General features: G+C 44.3%; 1 protein-coding gene and 1 non-coding gene across 2 annotated transcripts in view; one reads left to right on the forward strand and one right to left on the reverse strand.

Moving 5' to 3' along the window:
• Window positions 1-6,172: 6,172 nt before the first annotated feature.
• On the reverse strand, window positions 6,173-6,245 carry trnar-ccu (transfer RNA arginine (anticodon CCU)). The gene has a single exon. It is a non-coding gene; the product is annotated as a tRNA-Arg (tRNA).
• A 662-nt stretch (window positions 6,246-6,907) lies between these two features.
• Window positions 6,908-14,264, forward strand: part of LOC130112800 (intraflagellar transport protein 56) — a 28,543-nt gene continuing 21,186 nt past the window's right edge. Inside the window, exons 1-6 of the mRNA XM_056280291.1 lie at window positions 6,908-7,221; window positions 7,766-7,912; window positions 8,660-8,752; window positions 9,302-9,416; window positions 9,745-9,794; window positions 11,324-11,469. Coding sequence (XP_056136266.1) covers window positions 7,219-7,221; window positions 7,766-7,912; window positions 8,660-8,752; window positions 9,302-9,416; window positions 9,745-9,794; window positions 11,324-11,469 — 554 coding nt within the window. The 5' untranslated portion in view covers window positions 6,908-7,218. The remainder of the gene's footprint in view (window positions 7,222-7,765; window positions 7,913-8,659; window positions 8,753-9,301; window positions 9,417-9,744; window positions 9,795-11,323; window positions 11,470-14,264) is intronic.

A 14,264-nucleotide genomic window follows, 5' to 3' on the forward strand; every position in this document is an offset into this window, starting at 1 on the left:
CCTACCCCCCCCCTTCTTTTCTCCCCAATTGTACCCGGCCAATTACCCTACTCTTCCAAGCCGTCCCGGTCGCTGCTTCACCCCCTCTGTCGATCCGGGGAGGGCTGCAGACTACCATATGCCTCCTCCGATACGTGTGGAGTCACCAGCCGCTTCTTTTCGCCTGACAGTGAGGCGTTTTGCCAGGGGACGTAGCGTGTGAGAGGGTCATGCTATACCCCCCAGTTCCCCCTCCCCCCGAACAGGTGCCCCGACCGACCAGAGGAGGCGCTAGTGCAGCGACCAGGACACACCCACGTGCGGCTTCCCCGGAGGTAACACCCAGACATCCCTAACTTTTTTTGTTTTGCTGTAATCTGTTCCTTTAACCAGTTAGACAATTTCCCCTTTTCTTTTTGCGAAAGGGTATTGATTTTAATCCCTTCCACATAGTACATGGAACCAACTCTGCCATTACTGTCAACAGATAAACAAAAATATTGTTCTTTCTTTCATCGTTTAGTCCCTTCCAAATCTCTACACGGGGCAAGATGGCAGTTTAAATCCTTATGGGCTTTATTCTGAATTTATAAAGGAATGTTTATCTATCAGTAATCACTTGCATAGGGAGTTGAAGTCTACGTCACATTCCCATCTGCTATGTCTACAATAAAAAAAATAATTTTTTTTGGTGTGTGAAATACTGCAGCTTTGCAAATTTAACATTACACACCAAACTTAAATAACAAAGCTAAATTTATTGATATTGTTGTCCCCATTGCTTAGAAATCCTCTAACACTTGAACTCTGTTATATAATGTTGACCAAACACACACTGACAAGAAGTGATATTGAAAGAACATAAAATTCCAGATTGTGGAAACTTCAGAGGAAGCCTTATACAAAGTTCCTTCTATTTGCTTGTCTGTTTCTTGGGGCAGGTCAGATTAAGGGCCTGAGTGGCATTGGGAATCCTATCTCCATTTTCAGTTGTCAATTTCTCATATTGCACCTCCGGCTTGACTAAGTGCTTCTGTCTCTCCTCTTCTCAGGCAAGTAATTCTGCATCTGTTCCTCCAGATTCTGTCATTTCTATCGAAGTCTGGCAAATGGTGCACTTGGTATTTCTTTCTCCTTTAGTTTGCTGTGGACAGAGACAGCCACCTTAAATCTACTACTACTACTTTCGGCTGCTCCTGTAAGGGGTCGCCAAGTAGATCATCCGTTTCCATTTCTTCCTGTCCTCTGCATATTTCTCTGTCACACCAGCCACCTGCATGTCCTCCCTCACCACATCCATAAACCTCCTCTTTGGCCTTCCTCTTTTCCTCTTCCCTGGCACCTCCATATTTAGCATCCTTCTCCCAATATACCCAGCATCTCTCCTCCACACATGTCCAAGCTATGTGTGGAGACAGACAAGCCAGAAAGTCACCTTAAATGGCACCAAAAAAGATGAGTCATGTATGAGAACGTGGAGACTTAAAAATTGTACAGTAAAACTATCTTTCCCAGTGCAAAAGTATCCAAGAGTAACAGACATAGAAATATATGAAATGTATAGTATGAAAAATTTAAGTGTCCGCGGTGGTGTAGCGGTCTAAGCATCGGCTTTGTGTCGATGCAGTTGCCCACTGGGGACCGGGGTTCGTGCCCCGGTCTCGTCAGATCTGACTATGGCCGGACTCGATGAAACAGCAATCATTTGCCATGCTGTCTTTGGGAGGGGGGCGGAGTTGTCTTGTGTTTGTCACATGAATGCGTCTCTGTGTGTGTCGGAAAAAGCAGTGGATTCGCCTTATCACGAAAGTGGGGAGGCGTTTCCTTCGAAACTGCCGGCAGGAGAGATTTACTTGGCAAACGCATGCAGTACGAGGGTGGGTGTTTGAACTAAAATAGGGATCGATTGGCCACTAAATTGGGAGAAAAAGGGAAAAAAAGAAAAATTTATGTAAAACGAAATCTACATCACATGTTTAGAAAAAAAAAGACAAAACATCATAATCAGAATCCTGTTTATTGGCCATGTAGGTTTGCGCTACATGGAATTTGACTCCAGTTTTGTGGCTCTCGCAGTGTACTTAACATAGGATAACAACACTACAACACAACAATCTTCAGCTATATACACAAGGATTGACTTATACAGGCAAATAAGAGGCAATAAAGTGCAATGGTGAAGAGAAGATATCAGAGCTATTGAAATAGGCATGTATGTAAGTAACCTGCTAACATCTGAGGTAGATGGACATGACAGTGTACCAGTATATGTATAATGTACAGTACAGTGATATACAAACTAGTTGGATTTATGAGTGTTACCTGTGGAGGCATGGAGATGTTTAGGAGAGATGGCAGTGGAGTTTTTAACTAGATTGTTTAACACAATCTTGGAAAGTGAGAGGATGCCTGAGGAGTGGAGAAGAAGCATACTGGTACCGGTTTTCAAGAACAATGCGAAGTGCAGAACTGTAGCGACTGCAGAGGTATAAAGTTGATCAGCCGCAGCATAACGATTTGGGAAAGAGTAATAGAAGCTAGGTTAAGAGGAGAGGTGATGATCAGCGAGCAGCAGTATGGTTTCATGCCATGAAAGAGCATCACAGATGCGATGTTTGCTTTGAGAATGTTGATTGAGAAGTATAGAGAAGGCCAGAAAGAGTTACATTGTGTCTTTGTAGATTTAGAGAAAGCATATGACAGGGTGCCCGAGAGAGGAGGTGTGGTATTGTATGAGGAAGTCAGGAGATGCAGAGAAGTATGTAGGAGTGGGGCAGGATATTTATGAGGACAGTGTGACAATGGTGAGGTGTTTGGTTGGAATGACAGATGGGTTCAAGGTGGAGGTCGGATTACCACAAGGCTCGGTTCTGAGCCCTTTCTTGTTTGCAATGGTGATGGGCAGGTTGACGGACAAGATCAGGCAGGAGTCTCCATGGACGATGATGTTCGCAGATGACATTGTGATCTGTAGCGAGGGTAGGGTGCAGGTTGAGGAGAGCCTGGAGAGGTGGAGGTATGCACTGGAGAGAAGAGGAATGAAAGTCAGTAGGAGCAAGACGGAATACCTATGCGTGAATGAGAGAGAGGGCAGTGGAATGGTCAGGATGCAAGGAGTGGAGGTGACAAACGCATTTGAGTTTAAATACTTGGGGTCAACTGTCCAAAGTAACAGGGAGTGCAGTAGAGAGGTGAAGAAGAGAGTGCAGGCAGGGTGGAGTGGGTGGAGAAGAGTGTCAGAAGTGATTTGTGACAGAAGGGTACCAGCAAGAGTTAAAGGGAAGGTTTACAAGACGGTTGTGAGACCAGCTATGTTATATGGTTTGGAGACAGTGGCACTGACCAAAAGACAGGAGGCGGAGCTGGAGGTGGCAGAGTTGAAGATGCTAAGATTTTCACTGGGAGTAACGAAGAAGGACAGGATTAGGAGCGATTATATTAGAGGGACCGCTCAGGTTGGACGGTTTGGAGACAAAGCAAGAGAGGCAAGATTGAGATGGCTTGGACATGTGTGGAGGAGAGATGCTGGTTATATTGGGAGAAGGATACTGAATATGGAGCTGCCAGGAAAGAGGAAAAGAGGAAGGCCAAAGAGGAGGTTTATGGATGTGGTGAGGGAGGACATGCAGGTGGCTGGTGTGGCAGAGGAAGATGCAGAAGACAGGAAGAAATGGAAACAGATGATCCGCTGTGGCGACCCCTAACGGGAGCAGCCGAAAGTAGTAGTATAGTAGTAGTAGTAGTAGTAGTAGTAGACAGTGATATACAAACTAGTTGGCTTTATGAGTGATAACCATTTGTTTGAATGACAGCCCGGGGATACAGTGCTCTATAGCGCCTGCCAGAGGGGAGGAGTTGGAACAGGTTGTGACCAGGGTGTGATGGGTCTGCAGTGACGTTGCCTGCTCGTTTCCTGGCTCTGGAAGTGTGTAAGTCCTGAATGGAGGAGGGCAGGTTGGCACCAGTGATTTTCTCTGCAGACTTAACTGTCCGTTGTAGTCCGTCCCTGTCCTGTTTGGTGGCCGACCCAAACCAGACAGTGATGGATGTGCAGAGGACAGACTGGATTATTGCAGTGTAGAACTGAATCAGCAGTTCCTGAGGAAGGTTGAACTTCTTGAGCTCACGGAGAAAGTACATCCTCTGCTGGGTCTTTTTGACGATTGTGTCTATGTTGGATGCCTGTTCTTGGAGATTGTGGAACCCAGAAATCTGTAGGTTTTCACTGCAGACACCATGCTGTTGAGTGTAGTGGGGGGGCAGTGTTGGGGGACTCCTCCTGAAGTCCACTGTCATCTCCACTGTTTTGAGCATGCAACATGTGATAATTGAATACATAGGGTTCAACTGTATTCATCCACCCATCCCCATAATGCTGGTGGACACAGAAAGAAAGAAAAGAAAGCCACTTTATTCGACATTGTATTCTTAAAACGAATTGTATTTGTACAATGAATTTGTTCTCTGCTTTTAACCCGTCCTATTGTATAGGAGCAGTGGGCAGCTGCAGCGCCTGGGGACCAACTCCAGTTCTTCTTTCCATTGCCTTGGTCAGGGGCACAGACAGGAGTATTAACCATGCATCTATTAACATGCATGTCTTTTTGATGGTGGGAGGAAACCCATGCAGACACGGGGAGAACATGCAAGCTCCACACAGAAAGGACCTGGGATGGCCTGGGGTTCGAACCCAGGACCTTCTTGCTGTGGGGCAACAGTGCTAACCACTGGGACACGTGCTGCCCCACAGAGAGGTAGGGGCACATTTGCACTTTTAAACCTTAAGTCAACAGGGCGTCCGGGTAGTGTAGCGGTCTATCCCCTTGCCTACCAACATGGGGATCGCTGGTTCGAATCCCTGTGTTACCTCTGGCTTGGTTGGGCGTCCCTGCAAACACAATTGGCCGTGTCTGTGGGTGGGAAAACGGATGTCGGTATGTGTCCTGGTCACTGCACTAACACCTCCTCTGGTCGAGGCACCTGATCGGGGGGGATAGCGTGATCCTCCCACACGCTACGTCCCCCTGGCGAAGCTCCTCACTGTCAGGTGAAAAGAAGCAGCTGGTGACTCCACATGTATCGGAGGAGGCATGTGGTAGTCTGCAGCTCTCCTCGGATCGGCAGAGGGGGTGGAGCAGCGACCGGGACAGCTCGGAAGAGTAAGGTAATTGACCGGTTACAATTGGGCAGAAAAAGAGTGGGAAAAAAAACCTCAAGCCAAATATTTGACTTAATTGCCACAGGTACTTGAGCATATTGAATGATTAAAATGTGGAAGTGAGTAAGAAAGGTTTGTGTCAAATGGACAGAGCAGGGAAAATGATCTGCCCCTAGGCACCTGGTGGTGAGTCATTTGTGTACCTTCGTCAGTGTGGGAATGAGGGATGCCTAGATAGACACACAGACAGACAGACAGGTGAATGAACTGTGTGTGAGCGTGTGTGCGTGCATGCATGCGTGTCTGTGTTAATGTTTGTGACTGACTGAATAGATAGACGGATGGATTGTCTCCCATATCCTCCAACCCACACCACACCATCTCTGCCACCCTAGACCCAAACGTAGCAAACATCACAAACAGAGGTGGTGTGGCGGTGTAGCTTCCAGCAAGGGCTACAATACTTTAGTGATTCCTTGCTCTGTTTCCTTAGGTTATCCTGACATCTACTGACTGTTCAATATATAGGTTGTTTTTGTTTCTTCATCATACATCAAATTCCAGTGGACGTTTGTAATTATTAGTCTTTGTAGGATGGAGCGGGGTCGTGCCGACAGGATAAGGACATTTCCACAGAAATAGGTATTCTAATGCAAAGAACTCCACTGAAATAACTGCCCATCATCTTTATGATTTCTTTTCGTTTAACCACTTTATATATCGATCTTTCTTTATCCATGATTGTGATTGAACAATATAACAGTGATGACAGTGAGTTATTGCAAGATACCGCATGGGCTAAGCGAGGGAATATAGTCATAACGATGTCTAATCAATGCTATTGACTCAATACTGGTGTATTAGCTGGGTGATCAACCAGTTTTGATTTTGTCAACTCATGGACAAACCTATACAACCACTGAGTTTTCCTCTTCTCCCTTCCGATAGCGCAGTATGGCGGCAAATCATCACGATTATTTCGATTAACAAGAACCAGTCAAGGAGTCATTCGGACTGGATGCGAGAAAAAGATCCCACCCCAGATGGGACTCGAACCCACAATCCCTGGCTTAGGAGGCCAGTGCCTTATCCATTAGGCCACTGGGGCGCCGAACCACTTGCGTTGATTTCACTTTATGGATATCATATGACTTTGATAAATTCATAAATCAAATTAATAAATAAATCGATGTTTGTTGATTTCTAAAATCGATTCATTTGAACAACCACACACGGCCGTCGCACCCATAAATGTTGCTAGGCAACTCATGGTAATCTGGTTTTACATTCACCGACTGGATCTCCATGAAGCGTCCCATAATTACGCCACAAACTTTTCCGGTTAGTTTATTTTCCTGGTCAAACTGAAGTCCCATGAGATTTTGCCGCAAATGGCATCGCGCAAGTTATGCGCACATTATACGCAAAGTTATGTTCTCACCCATCGAAACGACTGACGTCGTGCTCGACTGGCTCAAGTACTCGAAAGTGAATTTTGTAATATCCAAAATTTACATTTAAAATCCCTTTTGGGAAATATCACGCCGACACTGAGGGGGTATGGAATCACTTTATTAATGAAAATAATTGACCGAAAGAGGTCAAAAAGCCTTTGTTTTTCCTACCCGCATTTCACGAAGACCGTCCTACTCTGCATCTGATTGGCTAGTACTCTTTGCCTCCGTTGGTTTGGTTGGTTAAGATTAGGTTTAAGGTGGGGTTAAGCAGTGTAGGGGCGGGTCTTCTCGGAATGCGGGTGGAAAAATAAAGCTCTAGGCAGCCTTTACATAGCAGTAAGATGTTAGCTAATCGCAATACCTTTTTTTGTTTTTTGTCCCCCCGTTTTTGTAAACGCTTATCGACTATGGTAACCCTGAAGAGAATCAGATACGATAGGCTGTGATGCATGTGTGATTATATAAGAAAGCCCAGTTTGCTGCATGCTAGCTGACGTTAGCCAGAATTGTTGAGCTCTCTTTGGTGGATACGAGCGTGTTGCACCCAACGTTACCTTGGTTAGAGATAAACAGTCAAGCCGGTTTTAATGTACTGATTCATGCGAATAACATTTCAGCGTCGATATGGTGAGTAAAAAGCGTTGGGGTGGAGATTTAGACCACATTTAGAATGTTTTAACTGGCCTGCGGAACTTAATGATTAGTTTTACTTTGTCTCGTTACAATTGTTCAGTGTAATTCAGTGTCTTAACAGTCAATTGGCATCAGAGTTTATTACTTAGGAGCCATTTGCCAGTCAGAGGGATCCGTTTTCTTTGTACTTATCGTCTTTATCCCCTGCATAAATGTACTCATTGCTACATTAAAAAAAAAAATCTAAAATATAACTAAACTTCCTTTAACTAAATTAAACGTAAGGACGCTTTCCTTTGGAGGATCACCGGGCACGGCCAACTGGGAGGAGACCCCGGGGTAGACCCAGAACTCGCTGGAGGGACTACATGTCCAATCTGGCCTGGGAACGCCTTGGGATCCCCCACGGGGAGCTGGAGGGCGTTACTGGGGAGAGGGACGTCTGGCGTGCCCTACTTAGCTGGCTGCCACCGCGACCCGACCTCGGAGGATCGGCTGAAGATGAATGAATGAATAACTAAACTTGGTTCTGTGTCAGATCCTGTCTCGTGTGAAGCCAGCCGTGGGAGGAGAGCCACAACTCGGTGTCAATGAGAAAAAGAAGAAAACCAAGACAAAGAAGATCCCCCGTTTGGAGGAATACATGCAACAGAGAGACTACCTTGGTGCCTTGACATTTTTAGAGGTGAAAAGACACAGACACACACTTAGTTCTTTGTTACATTATAATCTCAGAGCTGTCTCTCTGATGAGCAGGAGTTAATGTATTAAGATAAAATAAGTTGGTGTACAGCCACAAATTAGGGGTGGAATATGAACTGAGTTTTTGAGTTTTTTTTTTTTTTTTTTTTTGCCCAGGCCCATTTCTTCCATTAAATTACCTTCAACTCGTTTTCTTTTGACTCAGTTGCCCCATCTGTTTTGATTTTACTGGTCTGGTGTGTCAAATGTTAGAGCCAAATGTCACAAATGAAGTACCACATCATGTAGAGGTGTTATTGCTGTGGCAGTGCATTTTTTTCATATCATTATAGTATTCTTGTCTTTAACATGGACCTACCTTTGTGTCTGAATAAAGTAAGGTTTGTTGTTATGGATGTGGTTTATAATTTTCCATCACTGGAAAATTGCCAGTGGAAAAAATAATCAAAAACGTATCATCTGAGCATAATGTTCAGTATCCTTTGCCCCTAAAGGAAACAAAAGGTAAATAAAGCATAACTGACAATACCTCGTCCAATCCAAAAACAAAATCTTCCCCCAAAATGCAACTCCTTCTGGATCTAATCCTTTGGTGGGCTAAAAAAGAAAAAAACTTGATCTCAGGTTCAACACCAGCAGTCCATTTTTTTCTTTTTTTTCTTTTTTTTTACAGGAATTGCTTCGGTACCTAACTATTGTTGTGACCTATGTGTTTCTTTGTTGCCACCAGTTTCAAAGACATATTGGAGAGAGAGAAGAGCATGCAGACCTCTGGATTGGTTACTGTGCCTTTCATTTGGGGGATTATAAGAGAGCAATGGAGGTACTTGTTCTTATCTATATGTTTGTGTTTCAGACCCAAGCAGCACTTCTTTCCTCTATTAATACTCGAAATGTGTGTGTTTGCATGTGTGATCGTAAGTGGGTGGACAACAAATGGCAGATATGTGCCAAAATTTCCACTGAGTAAATTAGACTTCTTGTGATATTGGGCTATACAAATAAAATTGACTTAGCATATACTATTTTCAGTTACATTTAACTTGAATATTTTCTCATTCAGCACACTTTTATCCGAAATAACTTAAAAGAGGGTCAGCAATTAGCAGACATATTTGTGTGTCATCAGCAGGCATCATGAAGCACTAAATAGTAATCATGTCACAGCCAAAAACGCATGTCCTGTCAAGTGCAACAAGTGTAAGTGAACATTAGATAATCGCTTATTGTATGTGTGCAGATTTTATTTCATCATTCCAAATGTTTGTGAGAACACAGCTCCCTTTCATTCCCAAATATATTTCTAGATTTGTAGCATTTTCTTTTTGTGTTGTCATACTGACACTGGTGTGTCCTTATTATGTTGTGACAGGAGTACAAGTCTATGACTATGCAGCCTGACTGTCCAGCAGAGGTGTGGGTCTATCTAGCCTGCACTTTGTTTTTCCTGGGGCTCTATAAAGAGGCTGAAGAGGCTGCATCTAAGGGTGAGCATCATACCTGTGTAAATTCAGAATGTTGGTGTTTATGTGTAATATATTTAATTATGTCATGGGAGGGATGATTGATAAGCCCACTGTTGTTTTCCTCTTAAGTTTCTGCTAAAGGTCCATAGCTGAGGAGATGGTAACTTAATTTCTGCTTTAATAGGGATGGCATACCTTCTCACAACCTCACATATTCATCATTCTTGATTATTACATAAGACCATACCAAAACCACTAAAGGCACTGTTCAAATTTTACATGTGATTATTATGGTGATAAATATTGATTTTTCTCCTCATGTGTATTGTATTTGCCATCTTATTTGCAGCTTCACTTTCCCCGCTCCAGAATCGGATCCTGTTCCATTTGGCTCATAAGGTTTGGAAAAAAAGTTCTTTTTATTATTCTAAAAATATTCGTAAGCTATACACATTATGTCCACCATCTACTATTGCATATCTTTTTTTTTCTTTTTGGATTTTTTTCTCCCTTCCAACTATCCATCCATTATCCAAACCGCTTATCCTGCTCATAGGGTCGCGGGGATGCTGGATCCTATCCCAGCAGTCATTGGGCGGCAGGCGGGGAGACACCCTGGACAAGGACGCCAGGCCATCACAAGGCCAACACACACATTCACAACTCGGAACAATTTAGTACGGCCGATTCACCTGACCTTCATGTCTTTGGACTGTGGGAGGAAACCGGAGCACCCGGAGGAAACCAACACAGACACAGGGAGAACATGCAAACTCCACACAGAAGACGACCCGGGACGACCCCCCAAAGTTGGACTACCCCGGGGGCTCGAACCCAGGACCTTCTCTCTGTGAGGCGACCGTGCTAACCACTGCGCCACCATACTGCCCTCCCTTTTTCTCCCCAGTTGCATCCGGCCAATTACCCCACTCTTCCGAGTCATCCCGGTCACTGCTCCACCCTCTCTGCCGATCCAGGGAGGGCTGCAGACTACCATGTCCCCTGCGATACATGTGGAGTCACCAGCAGTTTCTTTCCACCTGACAGCGAGGAGTTTCACCAGGGGGATGTAGCGCATGGGAGGATCACGCTATTCCCCACAGTTCTCCCTTCCCCCCAAACAGGTGCCCCGACTGACCAGCGGAGGTGCTAATGCAGCGACCAGGACACATAGCCACATCTGGCTTCCCACCTGCAGACACGGCCAGTTGTGTCTGTAGGGATGCCCGACCAAGCCAGAGCTAACACGGGGATTCCCGTGTTAGTAGGCAATGGAATAGACCACTACGCTACCCGGATGCCCTACTATGGCTTTTCTTCTTGTCATCATGGCATGACACACCCTACTCGCCACAGATGAACTCCACAGCAGTGCACCTTTGTATATAGTAAACTGAATACCAGCTATGTGGCTGAATAAAACCATTACAAGGATCTTGATTCATGTGATTGGTCCATTGCAAGTCCATCGCTTTAGTATTCGATGTTTTGTCCCCATCACCTCATCTGTAGTTTTCAGTTCAATTCCTGCACAGAGTACCTAGTGCTCCTGCATAAAATACATTGGCTTCCTCTTCCTCCCTCCCACTATGTGTGTTAGTCTTGGAGGAGGAAGTCTGTAATCGTACAGGAGAAACTCCTTGAAGTGTGTGATCGCTCATTCATTTGTCAGGGATGGGATTATTCAAGTATCCAAAGGAATTGAATCAAGTGCAACTGGACTTGGTTATATATCAGTGAAGACGTTTCGCCTCTCATCCAAGAGGCTTCATCAGTTTGTGCCTTTCTGACTAGACCAAGCTTGGTCTAGTCAGTTGCTTTTCACCCAGTTTTCTTCACTTTTCTGAATTATTTTGTTTTCCCGACTGCTCCTCTGATTCACTCATTGGTTCATTTGTTGTCTTTTGTCTGACTGTCCTTTGTCTCAGTTCAACGATGAAGAGAAGCTCATGGGTTTCCACCAAAATTTGGAGGACGTGACGGAGGACCAGCTGAGCCTGGCATCTATACACTACATGCGCTCCCACTATCAGGAGGCTATTGACATTTACAAACGCATTCTATTGCAAAACAGGTATGGCCCTTCTCCTGCCTGGCAAATGCACGTTAATTTTGATATATTTGCCATATCCAAACGTCAAGCAAATTATTAATCCAACTACTGGGACCCCCCCCCCCCAAAAAAAACAAAACTCAAATGTCAGTCATCTTTATGCATGCTCAGTAATCCAGGTAAGGAAATCACAGAAAGTTGAATCAGTTCATCTGGACACAACCTTTATTGAGAGAAACATTTCATCACTCATCTAAGTGACTTCTTCAGTCTCAACTGACTTGCAGGTATCCCCACCCTTATAAACAGCACAGTGGCATAATGACTGAAAACAACGATCAGTTTCATAAGCAGATTACTGTGACCATTAACTAGAGTTACAATGGCCGTGTGTACTATTCACAGAGGATTGGGGAATAGTTGCAATCACAGCATTGTAAGATGGTGACAGATGTTGGGCTCGGTTGGTCGGCATCAGCTATGATATTAGCCGCCGAAAAACATGCTCGACAACTGTCCGCCATTTCTCTCTCTTCACATGCTCTGATGGCTTCCGTTTTACCCATTTTCGTCCTGTTTGAGATGTTGTCCATGTACGAGATTGCTGGTCTGCCTCGCCGCCTTTTGTCTTCAACTTTGCCTTGCAGCATATTTTTCATAATACTGCTGGTCTTATAATGCATAGCATGGCCAAAAATATTTTAGATGTTGGGCTATACAAATAAAATTGACTTGACTTGATGTTATTGTCCTTACTGAGAGTCACAGCCTCTGCCAAGGATGTGAAAAATGACTGATTCGCCTTAGACGGTGAAATTGCAATTGGTGATGGGAGACATTTGATTGTTGATGTTTACCAACACATACTGATCAGTACGTAAGGTTTGACTCTCATTATCCACTGGAGCACAAACTAGGAGTCATCAGGATGCTGTACCACCAAGCTGACAACGTCCACAGCAGCCAGGGAAGGGCAGAAATCCCACATTAAAAATAGGCCCTGGTTAAGTGTAGTTATTCTAACTGGGCTTTTGTCAAAGCCAGGAAGATGCCCAAACAGTGCACCAGCTGATTGAACAGAAGGACAACAGCTGCTTAAGTAAACCAGTGGTGATTCTGTATGTGGCGGTAATGTCAGAACAGTTAAGATGCGTATTTTCCAAACACCACATCTCAGCTGCTTTCAAACCCATAAAACACACTATGCCAAAAAAGGGTCCACCCCAGGGCTCAGGTGCCCCGGCACAAACAGAGCAATATAGTGTACGCCGTTAAGTGCCGGGAGGATTGCCATGACTTGTACATTGAGGAAAGCAAACAGACTCTGGCCAAGAGGATGACACAACACAGAAGAGCTAATATGTCAGGCCAGCAGTCTAAACCCATCTACAGGCCAGTGGCCACTCTTTCAAGGATGAGGATGTGCACATCCTTGATAGGGAGGAACGCTGGTATGAATAGGGAGTCAAAGAGGCCATCTGTGTAAAGAGGGAACGACCATCCCTGAACCGAGAGGCGGGGCAAGGGTACATCTGTCGCCATCTTACAGTGTTGTGATTGCAACTATTTTCCAGTCCTCTGTGAATAGTACACATGGCCATTGTAACTGTAGTTAATGGTCATGGTAATTTGCATATGAAACCAATAGTTGTTTTCGCTCATTATGCCACTGTATTGTTTATAAGGGTGGAGATACCTGCAGTCAGTTGAGACTGAAGAAGAAGATGAGTGATGAAACGTTTCTCTCAATAAACGTTGTGTCCAGATGAACTGATTCAACTTTCTGTGATGAAATGGCAATCAGTTGCACTTCCATTTGTTGATTTCAAGCAATTAAATGTTTATTTTGATAGCGGGATTATGTCATCAGAAGAAAGTGAAGACTCCATGCATACTCTACATTGCAATACATGTCAATGTAATACCTGAGCTTTTGGCCCATGAAAGCTGGCTTTTCTTGTTTTCTTTCTACTGAGATAATTTATTTTACTCCTTTTGCACCTGCTACTAAAGTTTTTGAAGCCATGCAGATGATTTAACTACAGGCTAATGTCACCAAAAATGATGACGAGAACACCTAGAGAAGTGGGCATGAATTACTTGTTATTGGAGAAATTAGCAAAAAATAAGTTTGGACACATCTATATTTATCTGTATCTCTGTGTCTGTACTGTAGGAGTTCTTTCAGTGTTAGTCTTTTTTTCTTCTTCACCAATTTGGAAATTCACACAGCAGCTTGATGCAAATTCAGCTAGTGATGTGACTTTCAGCACTTTTAATTCTTGACTTATACACTCACCGGCCACTTTATTAGGCACACCTGTCCAACTGCTCGTTAACGCAAATTTCTAATCAGCCAATCACATGGCAGCAACTTAATGCATTTAGACATGTAGACATGGTCAAGACGATCTGCTGCAGTTCAAACCGAGCATCAGAATGGGGAAGAAAGGTGATTTAAGTGACTTTGAACGTGGCATGGTTGTTGGTGCCAGACAGGCTGGTCTGAGTATTTCAGAAACTGCTGATCTACTGGGATTTTCACGCACAACCATCTCTAGGGTTTACAGAGAATGGTCCGAAAAAGAGAAAATATCCAGTGAGCAGCAGTTCTGTGGGCGAAAATGCCTTGTTGATGCCAGAGGTCAGAGGAGAATGGCCAGACTGGTTCGAGCTGATAGAAAGGCAACAGTAACTCAAATAACCACTCATTACAACTGAGGTATGCAGAAGAGCATCTCTGAATGCACAACACGCCGAACCTTGAGGCAGATGGGCTACAGCAGCAGAAGACCACACCGGGTGCCACTCCTGTC

Source organism: Lampris incognitus, chromosome 5, assembly GCF_029633865.1.
Source record: "Lampris incognitus isolate fLamInc1 chromosome 5, fLamInc1.hap2, whole genome shotgun sequence".
Lineage (NCBI taxonomy): Eukaryota > Metazoa > Chordata > Actinopteri > Lampriformes > Lampridae > Lampris > Lampris incognitus.